The 27,893-nt window shown below is 42.4% G+C and overlaps 1 protein-coding gene across 3 annotated transcripts in view; it reads right to left on the bottom strand.

Moving 5' to 3' along the window:
• Window positions 1-27,893, bottom strand: part of LOC111953620 (neural cell adhesion molecule 2-like) — a 396,017-nt gene that overhangs the window by 54,659 nt on the left and 313,465 nt on the right. For all 3 annotated transcript variants that reach the window (XM_023973008.2, XM_023973009.1, XM_023973010.2), the window contains exons 6-11: window positions 21,297-21,414; window positions 17,158-17,327; window positions 7,295-7,440; window positions 3,953-4,103; window positions 432-619; window positions 55-151 (exon numbers count right to left, since the gene is read on the bottom strand). In XM_023973008.2, coding sequence (XP_023828776.1) covers window positions 55-151; window positions 432-619; window positions 3,953-4,103; window positions 7,295-7,440; window positions 17,158-17,327; window positions 21,297-21,414 — 870 coding nt within the window. The remainder of the gene's footprint in view (window positions 1-54; window positions 152-431; window positions 620-3,952; window positions 4,104-7,294; window positions 7,441-17,157; window positions 17,328-21,296; window positions 21,415-27,893) is intronic.

Here is a 27,893-nt window from a genome sequence, read left to right as displayed (position 1 = left end):
GTCCAATGTGCTATAATGAGGGAGGATTGGTTACTTTATGAGGCCAGCACTTACCTGCCTGGGCCAAGATGAACTCCTGGTATTTCACTCCGATGTTGTTCCGGGCCGTGCAGTTGTAGCGTCCGAAATCCCTGTCGGACACTGGGGTGACCTAGGGACAAACATTTGAGTGAGCACAGAGACCAGAGGTAAGTCAATACAATGACACTGGCATTACACTAAGTGAGGACTTTGGGTAACACTATTTTAGCCATTATAAAGAATTGTTTATTTCATTCAGCCCTTATTTTACCAGATAAGTTGGCAATGACCTAGGGAAGAGATGCAGAGGAGAGGAAATGAGTTGAATAGACCACTTGGAAGCTGGGGATGATTTTTATTTCTGAAGTTAGATTGTTCCCGGTGGGTACTCTGTTGCTTCCTATACCCACCTCTAGCAGAGACTTGCCGTCGGTCGTGTGGATGCGTGTGTTGGCAGTGCCCTCGGCTGAGATGGTGAGGCGTTCTCTCTTCCACAGCATGGTGGCGGGCGGGTTGGACTTGACGTCACAGCTGATGTTTACCGGGTTGCCTTCCCACGAGTAAAATATGGTTTGGTTGGTCTGGAACTTGGGCATGTCTATCCAAGACACAACGTGATTGGTCGGTTAGCTTCCAAGTCATGCTTAACCAGGGCAAATAAAAAACAGCCAGAAAATCTGAGATGAAAAATCCAAAAGATGGGTTGTTGGGCGAGTGAAAAGGGAGAGTGTCTCATGAATGCCTCAATACACTCTCGCTAAAGTTAAAAGGAAGCTTAAACTTAATTGAAGACACCTCATGCTGGGCGAGAGATCTCCATTACGATACTCTTTCTGAGTGTGTGTGTGTGTGTGTCGTGTTGTGTGTGTGTGTGTGAATCTGCGGTACCGAGCTGGATGGGCGCTAATGAACAATCCCCCCACTGCATTGGGGGGCCGCTTGCCATAACTGCTCGATGCTGCATTCACCCAGTAGTCAGTAGAGTGGCATTATGGTCTGTTTGATGCTTGCTCGCAGTATTCCATTAGGGAGATTGATGCCTGGCACTTTGTCACGAAGGAAGATATGCCTCTACCTCCTCTCGTCCCGCCACAGACTTAATAAATGAGTTAATTAGCTCTGCGGTGACCGTTGGCTTAGCTCACGCCGCTGCTACGCTCAGTCACACACTTCTTGGGCCCATTTTGTCCATCTACTTTCTGACTGTCATGTGTTGAGGGAGGGCTTGATGGGTCACTGCTCTGAGGGTGTGGCACTGCCAAGGGTGGCGTGGGGAAAGTGAGGGCAGTGTTGTCATGCACGCTAACCTCAAAGGGTGCCACTTATAGCAAGTTTGTTAGAAAATACAGACACCTGGGTCTAGATAGTTGCTTATTGCAATTGCACCTCTACTTTGGCAGTTATTACATGTGTGTTTCATGCCATTAGCCTTTCACGCGAGTTCCAAAAATCTAAAACGGTCGCTCCAACATTAGTTTTTTATGCGTGTGATGTCAGAATGCACTCACTGTTCCAAAATGTGATTGTTACGCAACAAGACAGTTAACCTACGCTGCCCTCAAACCAAGGCACGCTGCCTGCTAATTATCTATAGGCTGTTTCATTTGTCCATTTTTTTGTATTTTCTAAGAAGTTTTATTTTCTAACAACAGATTGAATGGAGGTGTATTGCGCCTCCTCATTACTTCACATAAGAAGTAGCCCATTTCACTGTTGGTGGCAATTTATGTTTGAGACTGAGCCGGACAAACTTCTCTCTTCAACGAGAGCCCAAGCACTTCCCCAGTTTTTCCCCAGATCAAGTATGAAGACATTGCACATCCCTAGGCAGAACAGGTCTTGCACAAACTTTTTCACCCTGGCACAGTTTCTGGCTGGCGCCCGCATTGCCTTCTTTGTTGTTTCTTCACAGATAATAACTTTGGACACGTGTGCGTTCCTATCAAAGTAAGTGCCTTATTTTCTGTATATTGTGTTGTCGTTCCTACTGTAGCATACCGTATGTATGTATGTAATGTATTTACTGTTTTATTCACGTTTTGAAGTACTAGTGACAAATCATGCATTCCAACTCTTGCATAGATTGTAATGGACACATATGTGTACTGATTATGATGAGCTAATGCTAAGCTATTTTCCAGCTATGTGTGGTGCCATGTTTGTTGATTTCATACAATGCATTCTGGTTGTCACGTAAGCGCCTGTCAGACCAAAGATGTTATAAAAGAATTAGGTGAAGGCATAGTTCACTCGACTGACTTATGGTGCTTTAAAGATAACTGGGAACTGGGAAAAATACAAGATCAAATCATGACATCAGTGATTTTTAGGTCAGAAAGAGGCCCAATTTCCCAAGTTGGACAACCGTTCAAAACTATTTTTCTCAAGTCGTTTTTTTTCAGACTTCCCAGTTGTCTTGAACGTACTGAAATCGGAAGTCGGAGATTTCTGAGTTCCCAGTTGTTTTGAATGCGGCATCAGATTGTAACTATGGTACCTCAGGGTTGCCAGCTCAGACCCCCCTTTCAAGGGGTTTTATTTTTATTTAGCGTATAAACTCTCCTGTGTTTCCTCCCCATTTATTGATAAATCCCCCATTATAGTAGTATTTCCTGCATCATATCTCCACACAATACCTTCCCCCATTTCTACCGCCCATAGACTTGAAAACCCCTCTAAAATGGTTTCATCCCTGTCTAGCTTTCGCGCTTCGGCTAGGCTAGGCAGTAGGCTTGTATTTGAGGTGATCATCTGTGTCCTTTGTGATTTGTCAAAAACGGTAAACGACTTGTCAAGCCATGTGCTTATATTTTTTTCAGGCAATGGGCGCAGCCATCTTTGAGTTTGACTATGTTTGTTTGTGTCTTATAGTGAATGGCATTCTGGCATTATGGAGTTTTCGCTTGTCAAACATAAACAAACATGGCTGCCATCATAAAGTATTTAGCTTCTGTTCGCTTAGCTGACACACAGCTATTTTCGAAACAGTATTACATTTCTCCCTTGTGCTCACCAGAGATGTGGTACATTGTAAACACATCTAGCTTTTAGGTCGCTAACTTATGTTTTGTTTTTTGTCAGCGCAACCTGTTATTTAGACTGGTTTATGGGATGAGTTTGGCTGTGGATGTGTTCCATGTGATGTTTGGATGATGAAGATCGCATTTATCTTTTACAATAAAATGTGAAATTGAGAAATAAAGTTGTGAAGACATTTATTTCCCATCAGTACAAAACATTGTTTAGATGCTTTCAGACAAAAATGCTGTTTAGACACGTTTCTTGCATCAGATGTTCTGTTGCTACTGTTTACAATCACATATTTGCAATGGTACCACTCAACAATGATCACAAATATGTGATCGTATGCATCAAAGGTTTAAAGTCCCATTGGGGACTGTGTTCTGAAATGACTGTGTTCTGAAACTGTGTTCTGAAATGAGATGGTGAGATCTTTAGCTTTAATCTTATTATTAAAGAGTACTTGAGGAAGCAGTTTTTTCACCAGGAAGTGTGTGTGTGTGGGGGGGTGGGGTAAATGATGCAGCAGGATATCCTCCTACTACTTAGCCTTTCTGCGGGGGCAGACAACTCTGTTGTGATTAATCTAGCATTTGCTAAAAAAGGGAAAACAGAAACAGTGTTCAACAATGGAATATTACAAGTCAGCAGATTTGTGTGTGTGGTTTTGATGTTTTGCTTGGGCAAAACAAGTTGTATTGGTTTTAGATGTAATAATGAAGACGAAGCTTTTTAATAGAGAATCTTATCTCTACTTCAGTTTGAGCCTCAATTCATGCACCTTGGTTAAAAAGCGAGGTAGAGGCTGCGCACTATTCCCTTTGTTTGTATACTGTGCAGATGTGCAAACATGTGTGTGTATACTGTATCTGTGTAGGCATGTGTGTTTTTGTTCTCAAACTGTACTTACACTCTATATCGAGGAACATGCTCTTTTGGTGGCCCCCGATCCTGCTGAGGGCCTCACAGTCAAAACGGCCTAAGTCAGTTAGCTTCACCCCACTGATGGTCAACATGGACTTGCCATGGCGGCCCCGCACGTCCACACGCCCATCCTGGCTCTGTGCAGGCACACATGCATGCGCACACAAACACACGCACACACAAACACACACACACGCACACACACGAATGGATCGTGAATCTATTGTATACTGTACATCTCATGTGAAGAATTTGCTTTATCCACTCCATCCACTCACAGAACTTTCTTCGTTGACCTTTTACTGCAAAACAACCTCACACAACTTCAAAACTGTTAAACCCCCCTGACACTCAGTCAAACCATCTATCTGATGTAAAATCAGTTTTACGCCTCTGGCTAGGATTAATGTGATTGACTATCAATTGATTTGCAATAATTAGATAGAGAACTGTGAAGACAGATGGTCTCAATTTGAAGCCAAGGGTCAATTAGATTGGGAGCAGCAGTCATTCCTTGTAATCATCAATGATACTTAACAAAGACAAACTGGCTCAGCGTGATCATCACTTAGAAAGGAGATCTTTTGGGTTCTTCAAATACTTTGAGAGTTTGATCAAGCCTGTCTGGTGTGCCAGATGGGCGGGGTTTGTACTTTTGGGACTAGTCCATTGGTGATTTTAATCCCAGGTGTCTCCTGGGAGCTCGCCCCTGCAGTGTGCAGATGTGGCAGACTCACACAGACTCCAACTGACTCCGACGCCCACTCTATAGATCTCCCTAAACAATCGATGCATATCCAGCTCCAGCTGTTTAATGCCCATTATAATGCCTCAGTCGTATTAGCCCTGACTGTGAAGTCTCTTGCAGTCATTTCAGCTCACACAGTCTCTCGCTACTGCCAGGTTAAAGAGGCCTCCCTTTAAGGAGTGATAAAGGGTATAATACAGTTGGTTTGATCTCGGGTGAATCGTCACTTGTGTAGATTAAAGTTGGTTTGATCCTGGTTTTACCTTGAATGTGATTATTTTTAATAAAATTGGGGTTGGCTATGAAAGTGGTGCTTTCAGTAGCATGGTCACAGTGTGCTACTGCACATATACAGCAGGTGCCCTCCACATTCCATTTGAACAATTCAGGAGTGGAACTGGACATTGCATTTGGAGTGAATTGAAACACTGTCAAATAAACAGGGGGGTGGGGGGTACAGAAAGCAAATCTGCCAGAGGAAGAGAATGCTGACTCGGGGCTTTATGCATTCTCTCTCTCTCTTGCTCTCTCTCCTAGATGTGGGTTATTTATTCCCAGGTTCTGCTGGCTGAGGAAGGGATGCTCTCTCTAGGGAGAAGGAGGGAGGCGATGGGGGGAGGAAAGGGAGGAGGGAGAGAGAGAGGGAGGGAGGGACTGAGACACTAGTCTGTTTGATATGCAGTGCAGAGGAGCTGACATGGACAGGAGACACTGCAGGAGCACACACTCAGACACAGACAGACAGAAGGAAGGAGAAAGAGAGAGAGAATGAGACAGCAAGCCCACATAGCAAGAGGAAAAAGGGAGAGATAGGTAGAGAGAGAGAGGTAAAGGTAGGTGGAAGATGAAAGATGGAGAGCAGAGCAGATCAGGGGAAGCCCTCTCCATCTGATGTGAGGAAACTGGACATGCCCTGCTACACCCTGCAATGATCACACACAATCTTAAATAAGATATCTCCAAAGCTGAACTCCAAGTAACCCCATGCAAAGTTCTCCGATAGTATTAGTGGTGGCTCTGGATCAGTTAAAACAAGATGCATCATCTTTCCTTATCCTCTTTCTTCAGTTAAGATACAGTGGCTGTGGCTGTTGACCTTGGGAGTGTCGTCTCACTGCAAGACCTTATTAAGCTGTCGTGAATGGGGAGCTGCAGTGGCTCGCTGCTAGTGCTAGCATAACCTCGCCAGTGGCATTGAGACGAGAAGTAAACAGAAACCCACAATGCTCTGTTACTATGTATCATTGACTTTCAGTCAGCGTACACTGTTTCTCAGCTAGTTTGCTTGGTTTGTATTTGCTTTAATGAGAAACAAATACGCTAGCTGGCTAGCGACATGGCAAAAAGGAGACAAAACAAAACAATGCTCTTGCTCCATTACCCCGACGTAAAAGTAGTGGCGTTACGTGTTATGGTACTGGATAAGAGAATAGAGAGCAGCACGCTGGCTATGTCTGGATATGCAGATGTAATTTGAAAGAAGGGGCGACTAGCTTTTCACCTAAATGAACATGGCCATCCATCAAGGCAGCAGTAGACACAAGGCCCTGTTTGTTCTTTCCCATACATTTAGGTGTGTTGCTCGGCGCTCACATTTCCATAATTTCATTTGCCTCAACGTGCAAAGAAGTATTTACTCTCAGTCGGTGCCTTGATTCATCAAGCCGAGCGGATTACGCCAACGCACACATTCATTTATCTCAGCCATTGACCTTTTTCCCGGGGAAAGCAGAAGCCATCTTTGCTAATGCAGCGCCTCTCGAAAAGCATTAGTGCTCGGCGGCTACTGAGACAATGACAGAAAAACACATGGTAGCTGTCTGTTTACTCTTAGCCACGATTAGAGCATTTCTTTAACCTTTGTATGTTGAGGCACTATGTTTCACAATGTATGCTCCGAGAATCTCAGAGATGAACGGTCTTCATTGAAAACATCCTGGTCGTATACAACATGGTTTTGTTTCAAATGAGTCACCAATGAGTATAACTAAGTAAATAACTAACTAATCTTTGGATGAGGTAGCTTACCCTATGGCCTACCTTTCTATCTTTGTTCAGTAACACAATTAACAATCTTTTACTTCACATATACCTCATTGCATGGCGGATATAACGTAGTGCCTCTAAAGAGCTCTAGGAAGGAGATGTTGGAATTACTGGGCCCAGAAAACGTATAGTCAAAAAATGTCCGTGCTGAGAACTACTCTATGACGCGGTCACATCCATCTTCAAAGATGAGCATTCTCCTCAGATATGTTCTTTGTTAATACCGGGCAACTGTCTGTGCAAGAAATAAGTGGTGAGAGAGGGTTGAGGAAAGTACTTTGTGTGACTGTAGGCAGTACGCAGTGAGTGGAAGGTGGACAGTAAAAGCAGGGACAATGGGGTTACCTTGTGTGTGTGTGTGTGGTGTGGTGTGGTGTGTGTGTGTGTGTGTGTGTGTGTGTGTGTGTGTGTGTGTGTGTGCGTGTGCGTGCGAATGTCTAGAGAGGGTGATACGGGTACCAGTACAGTGCAACAGTAGGCAACATACAATGAAAAAGGGGGCGGAAGTAAGAGCAGGGGACAGCCCAGTGTTACCTTGTCTCCATCGGCGAAGCTCTGACCGTCACTGGCTCTCCTCCAGGAGATCTCAGGSAGCGGCTCCCCCTCRGCCACGCAGGAGATCATGGCGGCGCTGCCCTCTACCGCCGTCACGTTACGCAGCTGGGTGATGTGTGGCTGGACTGGAGGGACAGAGAGAGAAAGAGAGAGATTTAAAAAGAGGGAGGGAGAAGGGGGGAGAGTCCAAGATAGATAAAGGAGAGAGAAATAGAGAGAGGGAGAGCAGGAGAGAGACCAAGAGAGATAGAGGAGGGAAAGAGAGAGGGGGGATGAAAGAGAGAAAGAGAGAGATAGGGAGTCAGAGTGAAATGAAGAAAGAGAGATAGGGAGAAAGAGAAAGACAATCATTTTAGACAGGAGACGCCTAGGGCTAACACCATGTATTGGAGGATGGACGACTTTGGGCTTGACTATTGAGGCCATACGATCTAAATCTTCTGTTCAGAATCATACTTTTCCACTTCTGAAAGAATACATTTTTTTCCAGTCAAACCCTTTTTTTATGCTGAGCGCCCCCGATAAACAGCATTAAGGAGTGGGAAATTGTGGCTGTGGTGTAGAGGTCCGCTCACCGTTAAGTCACTCTCTCAGACATGGCCATCTAAGCCAGCGCCCGAATGTCACGTGTGTCATGGGCAAATAGTGTGCAATATAAAAAAGAAATGACAACCCGTACAAGTAAACTAAAGTAGCAAGGGCTGTAAAACTGTGAAGAAATGGAAGTGAATGGAGAAATAGGCCTAAAGTGTGTCTGGTTTTTAAGGCTGAGATCAAGAAGTCGTTTGTAATTTCAAAAAGAGTGAACCTTAGGGTGGATGAGCCATCTAAGGGGATTTAGAGCTTGTCACCTAACGAGGTCATACACATACATATGCCTATATGCACCAGCACACACACACACATGCACATGCATGTACGCACGCATACATACAAACACAAAATCAATTACTTTCTTAATTGATAGTCTTAATAGTTAAATTAGCTTAGTCCTTGAAGAGCCAAAAATGGAAGCATAAACAATTATCTTTCGACAGAAATAACAAGTCATTCATATTTTGGTGGATATTCTTTTTTCAAGGTAAGCTAAATACTTTCAAACACGGCCTTGAGACCTGCCTCAAGTACTACAACACTTTTTTATTTACACCCAGAGGCCCTAGTGGGAACCAATCAGCAATACACAGATGAGGCCTATGATTCATACAATAACTCCAGGGTGGGAAAGTTGCTGTAAAGGATGAACAATATCTTACCCGCTTCAAATGAAATATGATAGTATTTATCAATATGATATGGGAATGGGCTTAAGCTTCTGAACAACAGGTATAAGAGATGGTAAATGCTGTGCAAGTGTGTCTTATCCTTTATAGATGTATAACTGCTCAGTGGAGCAAGCTGAAGATGAAAAGATATTAAGCGACTCTTGGTAGCACAATGGAAGTTTGTTTTATTGTTAAAATCAAGGCATTTAGTCAATACCTTCATCAAGGTCTTCTCTTATACACATTATTGTGTAAAATAAGCTTTTGCTTCAAGTTTTTTAACATGAAGATTAGATTCCCATTTCAATATAGCCTACTTTGGTTCCTCCTTTAAAAGTTGCGAGCTTATACCCCGGGACTTAGAGGTACCCAACGCTACGGCTTCATTGCTCCAGACCACTGCAAGGGGGAGTTAGAGCACTCATTATGCATTTGTGTCCCAAGGTTTATATTTGACCAATCATATCGAGTGGTTCCAATGACGAATTCGACGCGAGCCACCCGTCGCTGGTGACTTTCTTCAGCAAAGATGGCTGACAAAACATTACGGTGGAAGCAAATGTAAGTAATAATGTCACAACGAGTCAAGCAAAAAAATTATAATTCAGAGGAATACGTAAGTAGAGACAAATGATTGTGCATATTTTTTTGTCATAAAGTTAATTTACGAAAATCGCTATTTAGCCTGTTTTTTTTCAGTCTTATCCAATACCAGGTGTATAAAACTGCTGTGCTGTGTCTACATGTATGTACTACAATTATACACTTCAACAGTGTTTACCACTCCTGCTCCTGGGACATCAATGATTACACATTGTAACTATGCAATGGACTAGAAACATGATTTAAGTAAAGGCTGAATTGTAATTCATATATACAGAAGAAAAAAAACAGTACAATACACTTCCTATGCATATCTAACTCCTTTCATCTGCATTAATCTGAAGAGGTTCTCCCAGCCATGTGGACGATTGAAAACAGGGCAGCAAAGTTTGTTTGTCACAAGAGCGGTTAAGAGCATATTACTATTTGCCTGTGAATTACCAGACCTTCATACAAACTTGCTATGCTGAATACTTGACGCAGAACCGAAGGTGCTGCCATATCCTGCCAGCACGCCGACAAGCGAGCCACTCAGGGGGAGAATGACGCGTGGAAGAGGGCGAGGAACGAGATGGGAGTAACAATTCTGGCTATTTGCTCTGAGACCGGCATAATAATGTAATGAAATAAGCAGGGAGCATATATCCGACCATGATTGGAAGTGCTATAGAGCAGCGCACAATTGGCCCAGTGTCATCCAGGTTTGGCCGCGAGTGAGGCAGCGGTCTAAGGCACTGCATCTCGGTGCAAGAGGCTTTACTACAGTCCCTGGTTCGAAAACAGGCTGTATCACATATCCGACCATGATTGGACGTGCCATAGAGAAGCGCACAATTGGCCCAGTGTCATCTAAGTTTGGCCATGGTAGGCCGTCATTGTAAATAATAATTTGTTCTTACCTGACTTGCCTAGTTAAATAAAGGTTCAATTTTTAAAAACAACTGGCAACCGCAGCACAATCAATAGGAGGTGAACAGTGGCTGGTGCTGAAAATATAGGTAACTTGTTAAGTAAATGTTGCACACCAACAGATGGAGAAAACCTACAGCAGTCGAGCAATTCATTTCAACCATAATCTTCATTTTAATTTGACTTTACAAACAACAAGAGGGTTTAATTGGAGTCTATTTCTTCGGCGCCTAGACCTATTGTAACGGTCGTCTGTTGAAGAAGGTGTGGACCAAAGCGCAGCGTGGTAAGTGTTCATGCTTTTTATTGAAACTGACCACTAATAACAAAATAACAAAGAGAATAACCGAAACAGTCCTGTTAGCTGCAAAACACTAAACAGAAAATAACTACCCACAAAACCCACGTGGGAAAAAGCTACCTAAGTATGGTTCTCAATCAGAGACAACGATAGACAGCTGCCTCTGATTGAGAACCACACCCGGCCATACAGAAAATGAACATAGAATGCCCACCCAAATCACACCCTGACCAAACTACAATAGAGACATAAAAAGCTCCTTACAGTCAGGGCGTGACAACTATATAAAATAACTTAACTGGCTGAGGTAGGCTATGAGGCTTAACAGCGTTCTAGAAGTAAGATTTTCTTTATTAGGCCTACATACAATTGCAACTGTTCAAAAATGTAGCATCCTACATAAAACAATCATTTAAAGAAAAAAGTCTAAAACAATGTAACTAATAATAAAAAGCGCACATTTGTAAATCCCAAACTCTAAAAGTAATTGGAATTCAAATTGGAATACAAAAGATACAAATTATTTTTGACATTGTGGTTACAATAAAGAATGTAAACAAGATGTAAGCAAGATGCTGTGTTTTTATTTACAGTAGTGATGGACAACTGGAGGCATTTTGAAAACAGGTTTTCAAACACTTGTTTTTCACAAGTGTACTGTAGTACTGTAGCAGGTGTAGCCCATCATGCAAATGTTTCCTATTAGCAGGACAATATACTTTTTATAGCCCTGCTACTGTTGTGAAAATCCCTCAACTTGCAATGTATTTGATGCTTAAGTACTCTAAAGTGTTACATTTCTAACTCAAAACAGCAGTACAGTATTTCTTCATCAACATCTTTATGCTTTCGTTAATAAAATAACGAGAAAAAATACATTCAAATGCGGATGTTTATTTAAACTACATTATAGTCGCACTTTCACCCAGCTCCATGACCACAGGTAAAACCTTGATGAGATGATCAATGTATTTGTTGCATTGTTGTATCGTCAATTTCTCTAGCCAAAACATCTTGATGGCATTGACCAGTTTATCTTTGCTTGTCGTCTTGGCAGTTACGGATGAATGTTTTCAGTTGATGGCAAACAAGTTCGATCAGGTTTAAGTCAGGAGACCTACATGTAAAGATGAAAAAAATATTTTTAGATATGACTTATTTATTTTTATTTCACCTTTATTTAACTACATGAAGCTCTACTTACTCTGCTGGCGTCTTGACCCAGTTTATGCCCTCATTTGTAATGCAAACCCGGGCGGCAATGTGTTTTGGGTCATTGTCTGCATTTGGAGAAGAATTTTTTTAATTTAGCCTAACAGCCAACATTAGGTACAATAATAGAAATATACATGTAAATAGGCCTAAACGTAATAAAATATTGGTATAATCCTACCTTGAAAGAAACGATGTGGTCCCAGAAACACCTCTCTGACATAGGGTCCAGCATATCTCTTGATGATTTCTTCCTCAAAGAAATCTCGAGCCACGATACATGAATAAGGAGGCAAGAGTGAATTATTGTGGAACACATAACAGTCCGTGAGGTGTAGGCTACAATATTTTATATACCTTTTGCTTTGTAAATAGCCAAACTTACCATAAAAAATCAAATATGGGCCTGGTCCCTGGCGAGAAATTGCCACCCACACATGGAGTTTGAGCGGATACTTGGGACTCGGCTGGCACACATTGCTCAAGGGCCACGGTTGATTCGTCTGTGAAGATGACGTCATTGAATGTCTTGCCAGCTTTGATCCATGCCTGGGCCTGCAGGACGCGAAGTCTTTCTTTGTCAGACGGACATTATGGCTATTAGCAGGGCTATATTTTGGCCTTTATAAATATTATTTTGGCCTTTATACAGATTACAATTGCTCACTGTCGTTTTTCTGAAAACAAAATAATCTCCAAAATATCGTTATAAATAGCCTTCCCACTGTGGACATCTATTTCAGCACCGTTTCGCGCTGCTCTGAGACAAGCATGGAGAAACGAAAACGTTAAATTCTATTACATGATATTCTTAAGATATATGTGTTGACTGAATATAAGCAAGTGATGTCTGCTAAATAATCAAGTTAGGTTTCTCCAGAAATAAACAATTATAAATAACAAACTGGCTTTAGTGAGAATGTCTCACCCCATGTTCAAGAATTGCCTTTTTCTCGCTCACTCTAGGTTAAATGAAAATGAAATCTCCAAAATATAGTTTATTTTTAAACAAAGCAATTATTATTATTAATACATTTAAAATGATATAAAAGACCCTTAGATATTCTCAGATATTCTCACAGATCCTAATGGAAAATGCACCTTCGGTATTAATTTAGAATCCTCCAAAAAAAATGTTTTATTAAAAAATATATTTTTAGATATACTGTAGGCTTACCATAGGCGGAATGAGTCTCACTAGTGTTGAGTACTGTGCTGTTAAAAACGGTGTATGTCTGATTTGTTTAAAAACCATATTAAAGTTAGAAGCAATATGATTTGAAGCAATAAGATTTTTGAAGCAATAAGATTTCAGCATTATTTCGCGCTGCTCTGAGACAAGCATGGGGACTGGTCTTGATAAATCAATGAGATTTTTATTTTCACTGAATCTCCGTTTGGGTATTGGTTAGACTAGAATTAGAAATTAGGGTGCAGTTTCAGTTCTTTACACCCCATCACTATGAGGAATTGTTTGTTTTGTGACACACGTCTTTCAGAGCTCTGTTTTTCCCGTGAATTACTTCTCTCGTGTATGATAGTTTTGCCTGCCTCACGGATTTCCTGTTATCTACCTATTACCTGATCTCCCGGACTATGTTTACTAGCCGTTTCCCTGCCTGTACTGTTGCCTTTTTGGACCCCCTGTGTATGACCGTCTGCCTGCCCTGGACACAGCTTCCTGTCCTCCTCCTGTGGTCCTTTGCAATAAACACCTGCTGCACCCTGCGCTTGAACCCAGCTCTCTGTCTCCCCTCTGTTCATTACACGCACCATATTTTCCGTTCCATCCTAACGGAAACCCAGAGGGTTTTTCGTTTTTCTTGGAATAGAAAACACCATTATATTAATCAAATTAATTAAGCCAAATTTCTTAAAATCAATCCCATGTACTATGTTATTACAAAAAAGGTTTTAAATTCTCTAGTAATGCCAATAATGGGAGACTATCAAATGCTTCTGAAGATGCCCCCCACCAACGTGTCTGATTTCAAATATGCTTTTCAGCGAAAGCACTACAAACGATTATGGTAGGTCACCACCAAACCACAATAAGCACAGCAATTTTTCCAGCGAAAGATAGCAGTCACAAAAAGCAGAAATAGAGATCAAATTAATCACTAACCTTTGATGATCTTCATCAGATGATACTCATAGGACGTCATGTTACACAATACATGTATGTTTTGTTTGATAAAGTTCATATTTATATAAAAAAATCTGAGTTTACATTGGCGCGTTACATTCACTAGTTCCAAAAACATCAAGTAATTTTGCATAGCCACATCGTTTCAACAGAAATACTCATCATAAATGTAGATGATAATACAATTATACACATGGAATATATAGTAGATATACCTCTCCTTAATGCCAACCGCTGTGTCAGATTTCAAAAAAAACTTTACGGAAAAGACAAACCATGCAATAATCTGAGACGGAGCTCAGAACAATAGTAAAATTAGCCGACATGTTGGAGTCAACAGAAACCAGAAAATACATGATAAATGTTTCCTTACCTTTGATGAACTTCATCAGAATGCAGTCCTAGGAATCCCAGGTCCACAATAAATGCTTGATTTGTTCGATAATGTCCAATTAGCTACTTTGGTTAGCGCGTTTGGTAAACAATTCCAAAGTCACAAAGCGCGTCCACCTATACGTGACGAAATGTCCAAAAGTTCCGTAACAGTCAGTAGAAACATGTCAAATGATGTATTGAATCAATCTTTAGAATGTTGTTAACATACATCTTGAATAACGTTCCAACCGGAGAATTACATTGACTTCAGTTGAGCGATGGAATGGAGCTGCCTCTCACATGAACGCGCGTGTTCAATGCGTGGTCACCTCATGGCAGTGGTGAATCATTCCTGTCTCCTTCGGCCCCCCTTTACATTAGAGTCATCAGACAAAGTTCTATTGACTGTTGACATCTAGTGGAAGCCGTAGGAAGTGAAAACTCATCCATATCTCGCTGTAATTTCAATGGGAGCTTGGTTGAAAATCTAGCAGCCTCAGAAAAAATCCAAACAGGAAGTGGAACTTCTCAGGATTTTGCCTGCCATATGAGTTCTGTTATACTCACATACATAATTCAAACAGTTTTTAGAAACTTCAGTATTTTCTATCCAATACTAATAATAATATGCATATATTAGCAACTATGACTGAGGAGCCGTTTACTCTGGGCACCTCTGTGCATCTTTCATCCAAGCTACTCAATACTGCCCCTGCAGCCATAAGAAGTTAACACAGCGCGCATCCAACCCGGAAGCCAGCCACACCAATGTGTCGGAGAAAACACCATACACCTAGCGACCTGGTTAGCGTGCACTGCGCCCGGCCCGCCACAGGAGTCACTAGTGTGCGATGAGACAAGGATATCCCTACCGGCCAAACCCTCCCTAACCCAGACGACGCTAGGCCAATTGTGCGTCGCCCCATGGACCTCCCGGTCTCGGCAGGCTGCGACAGAGCCTGGGCTTGAACCCAGAGTCACTGCGATGCAGTGCCTTAGACCACTGCGCCACCCGGGAGGCCCATAACGCAACTTTTAAAGGAGGAACCACTGTATATATATTGATGTTTCATGGTAGACCAGATGTTGGCCAGTGCAGCGCTCTGCGGGCAACACCAACCTCTCTTCTCGTCATCCCCTGCTCTCTCAACTGTCAGGGGTAATAAAACTATCTTACAACTGTGTTTCACGCCGCACTTTGCGAAACAAAACTCAAGCCCTCTGCTAACTTCTTTAATTTAAAATGCGCATTTTGAAGAACAACCGGATACTTGGCCTTGAAAGGATCTTGATGACTAGAGCACAAATCTCCATATATTTTCATAAAGAGGAAAGAGCTCCATCAGAATAATCAGGGAGGAAATATGCTGGCATCTTTATGAAAATATAAATGTAAACTTTTATGAACAGGGTGTCACCGACTGTACAATAAATTAGATGTATTTTTTTCCATCTGGAATTGTATTATATTCAAGTTGTTGGATGATTGGTTGAGGTAGTGGCAACTGTATGCAACTGTATGCATAGTCATATACGCATAGCCACATCTACATGAACATACTACCTCAATCAGCCCAACTAACCGGTCTGTATGTAGCCCCGCTACTGTTATAGCCTCGCTACTGTATATAGCTTTGCTACTGTTACTTTTCACTGTTGTTTTTATTTCTTTACTTACCTATTGTTCACCTAATACCTTTTTTGCACTATTGGTTGGAGCCTGTAAGTAAGCATTTCACTGTTGTATTCGGCGCACGTGACAAATAAACTTTGATTTGATTTGTATGGTGAAAGTTTTCCTCTGAAATAATATTTTTCCTTGGTGAATAGGAATTGGCTGTTTGTTGCGCTTAAGACGAAACACCTTATATTCAAATCAATATGTATTAATAATAACACAGATAGAACAATGAGCCAGATATTTCACAGGATGTATAATTGTGAAGCATCTGGTTGGCGTTTCCACTCAATGACAAATATTGTGATAAGAAGAAGCCCAGTGGCCAGCAGTGGGAGAAGATGGAACAAAATGGATTTTGGCCGACATTATGCAAATGTACTCATCGATTTAACATTTGATCGCAATATAGGTTTCTGTTCCCAAAACTAGAATCTTTTACAAACAGAGTGGACTAGGTTTTGTCGATTTTACCCTGTGCAAAAGTTTAAAAAAAGGGTGGATATAGTTACTACACACGTGCACTTCACAGAGTATGTGTTCCCCCTAACGGAAATACATTATAGAAAAGGGCTCTCCAACCCTGTTCCTGGAATGCCACCCTCCTGTGGGTTTTTCGCTGTAACTCCAGTTGTAACTAACCCATCAACCAGCTAATAATTAGAATCAGGTGCGCTAGAATAAGGTTGGAGCGAAAACCTACAGGACGGTATCTCTCCAGGAACAGGTTTGGGGAGCCCTGTTCTAGAACACTCGTGCTTGGTTCTGCCCCCCTCCATACTTGTTCTGCTCACAATGACTAATTTGTTCTCATTGGAAACAACAGGCTGTGGTCTATCTTGGGTTATTTCTAAAAATCTTTGGTAATAGTCAGGAATATGTAGCTTATGTTGGAATATGTTGCTTATAATGCACAGGAAACATGTAGATTATGGCAGAATTTGCAGTTTGTAGCTCTCAAGACGCAGCATCTTTCATTCCAATCCATTATTCATATAGAGACGTGCAAAAGGTCCAAGACTTTACACTCCCGAGGAACATCAAGAAATACACAGTAAACATGTTTAAAAGCTTTAAATAGTGCCTAATACCTATAGAAATCTAAAGTAAATGGGTATGCTAAAATGACATCAATTATTGGTCCAATTCTGGTTTTCTGGTCGAAGAAACATAAAAAAAACCCAGATAAAATCCAAGTACAGTAGCATGATGACATTAAGATGGCTGAGAAGGACATTATATTTTGGTTGTAATTGTTAAATGTGACGTGAGACCATTTGACATGTTTACTTAAATTTGAGAACGTCATAACATAAGTATGGATGCCCACGAAGAACATGCTGCTACACTCACCAAACACTTTGAGGAAGAGCTCCCTCTCCTCTGACCCGGCCTTGTTGGTGGCTCGGCAGGTATAGTCGCCCCCGTCCCCCTGGATGATGTTGCGGATGGTCAGGGTACTCCTGCCTGCCTCCATGGTGTCGAGGACGTATTGCTCTGACCTCTCCAACTGCTGGCCCTTCCTGTGTACAGCGAGACAGTGCAGGTAGAGATGATTAATTCGTACAATACACATAAAAACATATAGGCCAGAGGTGCACAACCAATTCAACTACACACACATGCAAACATAGAGATAGAACATGTATATCTCTATGCATGCACACAGACACAACCCCCCCCCCCCCCCCCCCCCACCACAACCACCTTCATCTTGATACGATAAGCATAAAAAACATCTTTACTGCATTTCAAAATAAATAGTTTGTCACACGCACACATCCCCCACACACATCATAATGATGTTAAAACACCGTCTCTCAAGGAAAGAGAGAGCGAGAGAGAGGGAGGGTAATTGAAAGTGGACTGGGAGAAACACTGAGGTATAGTAAGTAATAAGGCTGGAGGGAGCCAGGGAGGAAATGAAGAACTGTGTGTGTGTGTGTACGTACAAGCTGGTCTGTGGAGCGGGCAGCGCGCTAGGCACAGGAAATTACACTGGCCGTATCAGAGTCTATGACTGACTGAAAGCAGGCACAACCAGCCAGCCAGGTGGAAACACCACACACCACAACAGGAAATGTAACTGAGGGAGGAGGGGCAAGAGGGTGTATGAGAGAAAGAAGATGAGAAAGAAAGAGGTGTCCTCTAGCACCTTAATACCATTAAAACCAGAATGGTTATGAGTGCAGTCTTGAAAACCAGTGTGAGGGAGATGGAGGGGGGTATGGTTATGGTGGCACAGTGGTCAGATTGCAGTTGTCATGATGAAGAGAACACAATGGACATAGTGGAGCTGTGGTTAGAGTTGAGTTGTGGTCAGTGATGACCTGTGGTCAGCGTGTGGAGCGATGATCAAAGTGTTAGGGTGAAGCTGCAGTCAGGATGGAGTTACGGTCCGGGTTGAGTTGTGGTCAGTGTGGAGTAGTGTTCAAGGCGGAACAAAGAGGGCAGTACACTCTTAGACAAAAAGGTTCCAAAAGGGTTATTCGGCTGTTTCCATAGGAGAAACCATTTTGGTTCCAGGTAGAACCCTGGGTTTTACATGGAGCCCAAAAGGGTTTTACCTGCAACCAAAAAGGGTCCTTCAAAAGGGGGATCAGCCGAAGAACTCTTGAAAGCATCTTTTTTTCTAAGAGTCACAGTACAGAGTCAAGCTTGGTGGTCAGGATGGTTAAAAAGCAGAGCTTTCTAAACCATTTATTTGAACTCAATACAGTGTGACAGTCTACATGGAGCAATTAGGCAAGCCAGTGGTGCAAGGCGAGGCACATCGAGATATGATTTTCACAGGATAAACCTAGATTTAACATTTCAATTGCTTTGCGTAATTACATGGCCAATTAAAACTCCATCTCTCCCATTGATAGAAAAGCAATTACAAGAGTGAATTTGAGGCGCGGGAACAAAAAAAATTGTCAGTCAAAATCCTTCCCACAGCCAATACAAAAACTGTTATATTTGGAGCCACTCCAAAGGTTAAATGCATGGCACAGTTCAGACTTATCTTCTGAAAGTTGAAAATGAACTTTGACATGTACACAACATTTATGAATTCCTCCCACACAACTGTATTAGCATTTGATAGAGCAGCATATATATGAATGCGCATTTGGGAGACCTCCTAAAGTTTCCCAAATCTCTCCTCAAGTATCTCTAGCCACTCCACTTATTACATCTATTCCAGCACTAGCACACATGATCGAATTAAAGGCCTGATGATTAGTTGACCAGAAGAATCCGGTGTGCTAGCACGAGAATATACAAATTAAGGGGAAAGGCTGGGGGTCTTTCGCGAAAGAGAGGATGGGAAACACAGATCTAGAAAGAGAAAAGGGGGTTGTTGTCTTGCTGTGAAGAGGGCAGAACAAGCCATTCATTCACGAAAGTTACCAAAAAGTTACAGGTGTAGGATCTGTCACAGATGAGTTTTATGATTTACATAAATTCACTGAAAATCTTCACCAGCACACAGTAACAGTATTGCACTTTTCACTTTTGTCCACCTAATCGCCTAACCACCGGACAAGCAACATTATGGATTAAACGCTCAAATCCCGTTGCTGCAGAATTATTTTGCTACGACAATACTGGTCAAATTAAGATCCTACATCTGTAACAGGGTAACCGTGTTGTGTTCATTAGGGCATACAATGAAAAGTGTTTTAAAGCGTTTTGCAATGGAGGAAACATCTGCATTTCTAATTGGACAAGCCCAAGTGGTTCCTCCTTGTTTCAGACTGTTTCCTTCCATTTGGTGCCTAATGAACACAATCCTGTTATTATAGCTTCTAACACCATGCTAATGAGTGTGTCACTCAGGTTCAGGATGTATGCAACAGCTGTTGTATGAATGAATGAGTGTGTTAGATGTAACATGTTACTGATGCAGGTATGACTAATGTGGCACACTCTAGAAGGACATGTCACAGTGTCAATGCGATGTCATCGTTTACAGTGTCTGTCGACAGCACTGGCTTGTGAAGAGTGTGTGTGTGTGTCATTTAGAAAATTGCGACATTGAAGGAGGCACTAGTCTGTATCAGTGATATACAGTCAATGTGATATAAAATCAAAAGAAATCAGCCAAGACCTCAGAAAAAAATGTGTGGACCTCCACAAGTCTGGTTCATCCTTGGGAGCAATTTCCAAATGCCTGAAGGTACCACGTTCATCTGTACAAACAATAGTACGCAAGTATAAACACCATGGGACCACGCAGCCATCATACCGCTCAGGAAGGAGACACGTTCTGTCTCCTAGAGACGAATGTACATTGGTGCGAAAAGTACAAATCAATCCCAGAACAACAGCAAAGGACCTTGGGAAGATGCTGGAGGAAACAGGTACAAAAGTATCTATATCCACAGTAAAACGAGTCCTATATCGACATAACATGAAAGGCCGCTCAGCAAGGAAGAAGCCACTGCTCCAAAACCGCCATAAAAAAGCCAGACTACGGATTGCAACTACACATGGGGACAAAGATCGTACTTTTTGGAGAAATGTCCTCTAGTCTGATGAAACAAAAATAGAACTGTGTGGCCATAATGACCATCGTTATGTTTGGAGGAAAAAGGGGGAAGCTTGCAAGCCGATGAACACCATCCCAACCTTGAAGCACAGGGGTGGCAGCATCATGTTGTGGGGGTGCTTTGCTGCAGGAGGGACTGATGCACTTCACAAAATAGATGGCATCATGAGGTAGGAAAATTATGTGGATATATTGAAGCAACATCTCAAGACATCAGTCAGGAAGTTAAAGCTTGGTCGGAAATGGGACTTCCAAATGGACAATGACCCTAAGCATACTTCCAAAGTTGTGGCAAAATGGCTTAAGGACAACAAAGTCAAGGTATTGGAGTGGCCATCACAAAGCCTTGACCTCAATCCTATAGAAAATGTTTGGGCAGAACTGAAAAAGCATGTGCGAACAAGAAGGCCTACAAACCTGAATCAGTTACACCATCTCTGTCAGGAGGAAAGGGCCAAAATTCACCCAACTTATTGTTGGAAGCTTGTGGAAGGCTACCTGTAACGTTTGACCCAAGTTAAACAATTTAAAGGCAATGCTACCACATACTAATTGAGTGTATGTAAACTTCTGACCCACTGGGAATGTATTTGGCTAAGGTGTATGTAAACTACCGACTTCAACTGTATAAACCAGACTACATTTGGTGACATCGCCATAATATGAATCAAAACATACCCCAAATGTGGTTGAGCTAGTGGTCTGGTTGGCTAATAGTTTTGTCAACGAATGGGTGGATTGCATTTGGTTTGCCAAGCCACAAGCGTATGAAGAAGTTTAGATGTATGAATAGGACACATTAATCATGTATTTTAGGTCACAAGGTTGCAAATCGTTTTGCAGTGTAAAACGAAAACAAGGGTTTCTTATTGAAGTTCAGGTAATGCCTACTCTGTGTTCTTCCGTTTTGTGATTAATGAACACAACCATGACGTAGTGTGTAGGGGGCTAACTGTACCTGTGCCAGGTGACCTCAGGGTCGGGGGATCCTGATGTGATGCAGGTGAAAGTCACTGACTCCTGGTAATCTGCTGTGGCATTGAATGACTGCTGTAGTACCGACAGCACAGGAGGAACTATAGGAACAAGACAAAGATGACAGTTAGTGGTGAGAACTTCATCAAATTACACATATGAGAGCAAAACAATGGCAGTGAAACAATATGCACACAGGCAACTAGCATTGTCATCTTCCCCACCCCATCTTCAAATTAAGATTGTTGTGACTTAACTAGACAGATCAACACGAATGTCGGCTGTGCACAGTGGTTGTGCAGAGAGTGGTCGTGCTATTGCTTCTGACCATAGAATATCAGCCATTCTTTCAAATTTCCAAACGATTCTACATGTTAATTCGCCACCGTTTATCATGAGCAAGTGATTTACTGTGCACGGTCAATGCTCGTGTTGGACTTGTCTTGTCTTGTCCTTAGAGGGGAAATGGGTACACTGTAATGTCACTCTGCAGTCTTCCAAGGGACAGGTAGGCAGGTAATCATGCTAGCAATGGTAGTTAGCATTTAGCCTGTCATCTTAGCTAGTTAACCAGGCTAACATTGAGCTAGCATTTAGCCTGTCATCCTAGCCTAGCTGGTTAACCAGGCTAATAGTGTTAACCAGCATGTAGCAAATCAATCAAGCCTAGCTAGTTAACCAGGCTAACAGTGGTAGATTGCATTTACCCTGTCATCCTAGACCTAGCTGGTTAGCCTGGTTGACAGCAGTAGCTAGCACTTTGCCTGTCGTCCTAAACCTAATTGGTTAGCCTATATGAAAGCAGTAGGTGTATTCTTGTTATTACTTGTTAAACAAAATCTCGTTCTCTAAGCATTTGTATTATATATATATATATATATATATATATATATATATATATATATATATATATATATAAAATAGCATAACTAAGTATTTTAATTATTTTATATAGTCAATATTGCTCATCTTTATCAAGGGACCCCACTGTATATGAATATCAAAACTTTCCAAGCTTCAGGCTATTGAAACGGCCAAGTAATATCAATTGCATGTGTTTTATTCAGTACTACTGTGCCACAGGTTGCGCTGAGACAGAATTTCTCTCTCTCTCTCTCAGACAAGATTACCATTGATTTGCTTGCCAATCGAACACCACTCTCTCAAGTCCCTGATCCAATACAGTCCATTCCCACATCAGTGAGCCTCATTGAAAACAGCTCAGTTAATGGGAGACCCATACTAGGCACAGAGACAGCAACATGCTAAGTAGCAGAGATAATAAATGTTTAATCTCCTTTATCATTTCAATTTCAAAGACTTGGAGAAGAAGAAAGGTTGAGAGATATATGGGGGGGAAACACATGCTCCCTTGTGCACACAAACATACGGTAATAGACACAAGTGCCCAGAAACACACACATATGCATACACACACACACATATAATTGAACTAGTTCATTTTTTGATCATACAGTGTAATTGACTGTAATCAATCGCAAAAAAAATTGTGGGAAAAATCTACCTAAATCAAACTTATTTCTGAAGGTCGTCTGAACAATGGTGAGTTTGAAAAGGCTACAGCTCCATTTGTATTTAAAAGTTGTTTCAATTGGAAAGGGTGAGGAAAAAGCAGGTGTAGCCGATGGGTTTCAGCCTAAAATGACTCAGCCTCTTCCCTGGCGACCTTTTCTTTTCAGCCAGCCAATCAGAAGAGGAGTAGGACACTCTGCTGAGTTGACCCCTATCCACCAGCCAATCAGCGGGAGGCCAGCCCTTAATGATAACGCCGGAGTCTGAGAGGGAAGGGTACGCTAGGCTAGCCACACTGTCTGCATGATAATGTCAATGCTAATACTAATCAAAAACATCTGAGCCGTATCGCGGTTTACTCCATTTTAGACCAACTCTGTACTGACTGACACACTGACTGATGTAATTATTCCCCCCTCAACTAAACTTATAAATATGTTTTTAGACAACTATTTGGTTGAATCTATAGTTTCATATATAATTCTGAGGCTTGGGGAAAATTATACCCACTTTAGGACAAGCTGTGTTACAGAGTGAGTAAAACACACAAATGACTACACATATTTATGTTAGGGCCTTACTTTGGGTGTTTCTTTCTTTAGTGTTTCCTTTATGGTCTCCTAAGCTCTAGTTCACTTCTTAAGGCACGTGTAACTATACTTCAAATTCCATTAGGGCCACATATACAGTGGGGCAAAAAAGTATTTAGTCAGCCACCAATTGTGCAAGTTCTCCCACTTAAAAAGATGAGAGAGGCCTGTAATTTTCATCATAGGTACACTTCAACTATGACAGACAAAATGAGAATTTTTTTCTCCAGAAAATCACATTGTAGGATCTTTAATGAATTTATTTGCAAATTATGGTGGAAAATAAGTATTTGGTCACCTACAAACAAGCAAGATTTCTGGCTCTCACAGACCTGTAACTTCTTCTTTAAGAGGCTCCTCTGTCCTCCACTCGTTACCTGTTTTAATGGCACTTGTTTGAAACTTGTTATCAGTATAAAAACACCTGTCCACAACCTCAAACAGTCACATCTAACTCCAAACTCCACTATGGCCAAGACCAAAGAGCTGTCAAAGGACACCAGAAACAAAATTGTAGACCTGCACCAGGCTGGGAAGACTGAATCTGCAATAGGTAAGCAGCTTGGTTTGAAGAAATCAACTCTGGGAGCAATTATTAGGAAATGGAGACATACAAACCACTGATAATCTCCCTCGATCTGGGGCTCCACGCAAGATCTCACCCGTGGGGTCAAAATGATCACAAGAACGGCGAGCAAAAATCACAGAACCACACGGGGGACCTAGTGAATGACCTGCAGAGAGCTGGGACCAAAGTAAGAAAGCTACCATCAGTAACACACTACGCCGACCAGGGACTCAATCCTGTAAGTGCCAGACGTGGTCCTCCCTGCTTAAGCCAGTACATGTCCAGGCCCGTCTGAAGTTTGCTAGAGAGCATTTGGATGATCCAGAAGAAGATTGGAGAATGTCATTATGGTCAGATGAAACCAAAATATAAACTTTTTGGTAAAAACTAAACTCGTCGTGTTTGAGAGCAAAGAAGCTGAGTTGCATCCAAATAACATCTTACCTACTGTTGACGCCATGGGGTGAAACATCATGCTTGGGGCTGTTTTTCTGCAAAGGGACCAGGACGACTGATCCGTGTAAAGAAAGAATGAATGGGGCCATGTTATCGTGAAGATTTTGAGTGAAAACCTCCTTCCATCAGCAAGGGCATTGAAGATGAAACGTTGGCTGGTCTTTCAGCATGACAATGATCCCAAACATACCGCACCGGGCAACGGAGTGGGCTTCGTAAGAAAGCATTTCAAGGTCCTGGAGTGCCTAGCCCGTCTCCAGATCTCAACCCCCATAGAAAAGTCTTGGAGGGAGTGAAAGTCCGTGTTGCCCAGCAACAGCCCAAAACATCACTGCTCTAGAGGAAGATCTGATGGAGGAATGGGCAAAATCACCAGCAACAGTGTGTGAAAAGCCTTGTTGAAGTAAACTTACAGAAAACGTTTATGACCTCTGTCATTGCCACAGAAGGGTATATAACAAAAGTATTGAGATAAACTTTTGTATTGACCAATACTTATTTTCCACCATCCATTTGCAATATTAAATTCATTCTATAAATCCTACAATGTGAATTTCCTGAATTTTAGTTGAAGTGTACCTATTGATGAAAACATTACCACTAGGCTCTCTGCATCTTTTTACAGTGAGGAAATGCACCATTCTGGTGGCTGACCAAATACTTTTTACCCCACGTAGGTATCTAGTGCTTCGGTAGCAGGGCCCCTACTTTGGCTCTTGTAGAGGCGCGTCTCCTCCCTATCCATCCACCTAGCTGGTCCCGCTCTTTAGACTCTTAGGTTTAGTCTTTTCCCATTTCCTCCTTTTAGAAAAGCTTAGCCACTGGGCACATTACAGTCATTTCAAAAGGGATTTTTTTTTTACATTGTATTTTTTATATTTAACCTTTATTTACACGAGACATAGAGTCACGTTGAAGAACAAATTCTTATTACAATGATGCCTACCAATAAGGCCAAAAGGCCTCCTGCAGGGACAGGGGCCTGGGATAAAAAATAAAAAAATAACATACGAAATATAAGAGTCTAAGGAAAAACACAAACAGCCAGACACACATAAGAGAGACCTAAGACAAGCAACATACAAGGCAGCAACACATGACAACACAGCATGGGTAAGCAACCAGCAGAACATAACAAACAACAGATGGCTCTAGCACACAAAACATGAAGTAACATAAACTTATTGGGCACAGACAACAGCACAAAGGGCAAGAAGGGTAAGACACAATACATCACACAAAGCAGCCCACAACTGTCCAGTAACAGTGTCCACGATTGAGCGTTTTCTTTGAATGAAGAGATTGAGATAAAACTGTCAGTTCGAGTGTTTGGTTGCAGCTCGTTCCAGTCGCTAGTTGCAGCGAACTGAAAAGAGGATGCGACCCAAGGATGTGGTGTGCTTTGGGGACCTTTAACAGAATGTGACTGGGCAGAATCGGGTATTTGTATGTGAGGATGAGGGCTGCAGTAGATATCTCAGATAGGGGGGGTGAAGGCCTAAGAGGGTTTATAAATAAGCATCAACCAGTGGGTGTTGCGATGGGTATAAAGAAAATTACCAGTTTATACTCCTTTGTAGAGTTCAGTGATGTGTCGATAAGGAGCATTGGTGGCAAATCTGATGGGAATGGTAAAGAACATCTAGCGCGTCGATGAGCACCTTACCTGGCAATCTAAAAGTATGTCTCTAGCATGTGTAGGATGGTCATCTGAATCAGGGTTAGTTTGGCAGCTGGGGTGAAAGAGGAGCGATTTATGATAGAGGAAACCAGTCTGGATTTAACTTATAGCCTGCAGCTCTGATATGTGCTGAGAGAAGGACAGTGCACCGTCTAGCCATACTCCAAGTACTTGTATGATGCGACTACCTCAAGCTCTAACCCCTCAGAGGTAGTAATAACACCTGTGGGCGGAGGGGCATTCCCAAACCAAGCCACATGACCTTCGTTTTTGAGGTGTTTAGAACACAAGGTTAAGGGTAGAAGAAAGCTTGTTGGACATTTACATTTACATTTAAGTCATTTAGCAGACGCTCTTATCCAGAGGGACTTACAAATTGGTGCATTCACCTTATGATATCCAGTGGAACAACCATTTACAATAGTGCATCTAACTCTTTTAAGGGGGAGGGGGGTTAGGAGGATTACTTATCCTATCCTAGGTATCCTTAAGAGGTGGGGTTTCAGGTGTCTCCGGAAGGTGGTGATTGACTCCGCTGACCTGGCGTCGTGAGGGAGTTTGTTCCACCATTGGGGTGCCAGAGCAGCGAACAGTTTTGAGTGGGCTGAGCGGGAACTGTACTTCCTCAGAGGTAGGGAGGCGAGCAGGCCAGAGGTGGATGAACGCAGTGCCCTTGTTTGGGTGTAGGGCCTGATCAGAGCCTGAAGGTACGGAGGTGCCGTTCCCCTCACAGCTCCGTAGGTGGTGGTGGTGGTGTGATGGTTTGGGGTCAGCATGGTGGTGGTGGTGGTGTGATGTTTGGGGTCAGCATGGTGGTGGTGGTGGGTGATGGTTTGGGGTCAGCATGGTGGTGTGGTGGTGTGATGGTTTGGGGTCAGCATGGTGGTGGTGGTGTGATGGTTTGGGGTCAGCATGGTGGTGGTAGTGTGTGGTTTGGGGTCAGCATGGTGGTGGTAGTGTGATGGTTTGGGTCAGCATGGTGGTGGTGGTGGTGGTGTGATGGTTTGGGGTCAGCATGGTGGTGGTAGTGGTGTGATGGTTTGGGGTCAGCATGGTGGTGGTAGTGTGATGGTTTGGGGTCAGCATGGTGGGTGATAGTGTGATGGTTTGGGGTCAGCATGGTGGTGGTAGTGTGATGGTTTGGGGTCAGCATGGTGGTGGTAGTGGGATGGTTTGGGGTCAGCATGGTGTGGTGGTGTGATGGTTTGGGGATGCTTTGCTGACTCAGGACCTGGACCACCTGCCCTAATAGAAGCCTTAGTCAAAGTCCGAATCCCAATTGGGATGACGTCACAGTTAAAGCAGTTGTGGACACTAAGAAAGCTTTGTTGTAAGAGCATTTAACACAACATCCGGGAGGGGCCAGCTGAGTATAAGACTGTTTCATCTGCATATATATATGGATGAGAGATTCCTACTGCCTGAGCTATGTTGTTGATGTAAAATGAGAAGAGCATGGGGCCTAGGATCGAGCCTTGGGGTACGCACTTGGTGCAAGCAGTTGCTGAGACGGAAGATGTTTTTACTTTATACACAGCACTCTTTGAGAGAGGTAGTTAGCAAACCAGCCCAAAGTCCCCTTAGAGATACCAATACTCCTTAGCTGGCCCACACGAATGGAATGGTCTAACGTATCAAAATCAAAATAGGTTTGCCAGTTCTTGCTGGAGATGTTACCCCACTTTTCCACCAAGGCACCTGCAAGTTCCCGGACATTTCTGGGGGAAATGGCCCTAGCCCTCACCCTCCGAT

This window comes from Salvelinus sp. IW2-2015, linkage group LG27, assembly GCF_002910315.2.
Source record: "Salvelinus sp. IW2-2015 linkage group LG27, ASM291031v2, whole genome shotgun sequence".
In the NCBI taxonomy this organism is placed as follows: Eukaryota; Metazoa; Chordata; class Actinopteri; order Salmoniformes; family Salmonidae; genus Salvelinus; species Salvelinus sp. IW2-2015.
Note: the sequence above shows the minus strand (reverse complement) of the source record. Positions and strands in the feature narration are given on the sequence as shown.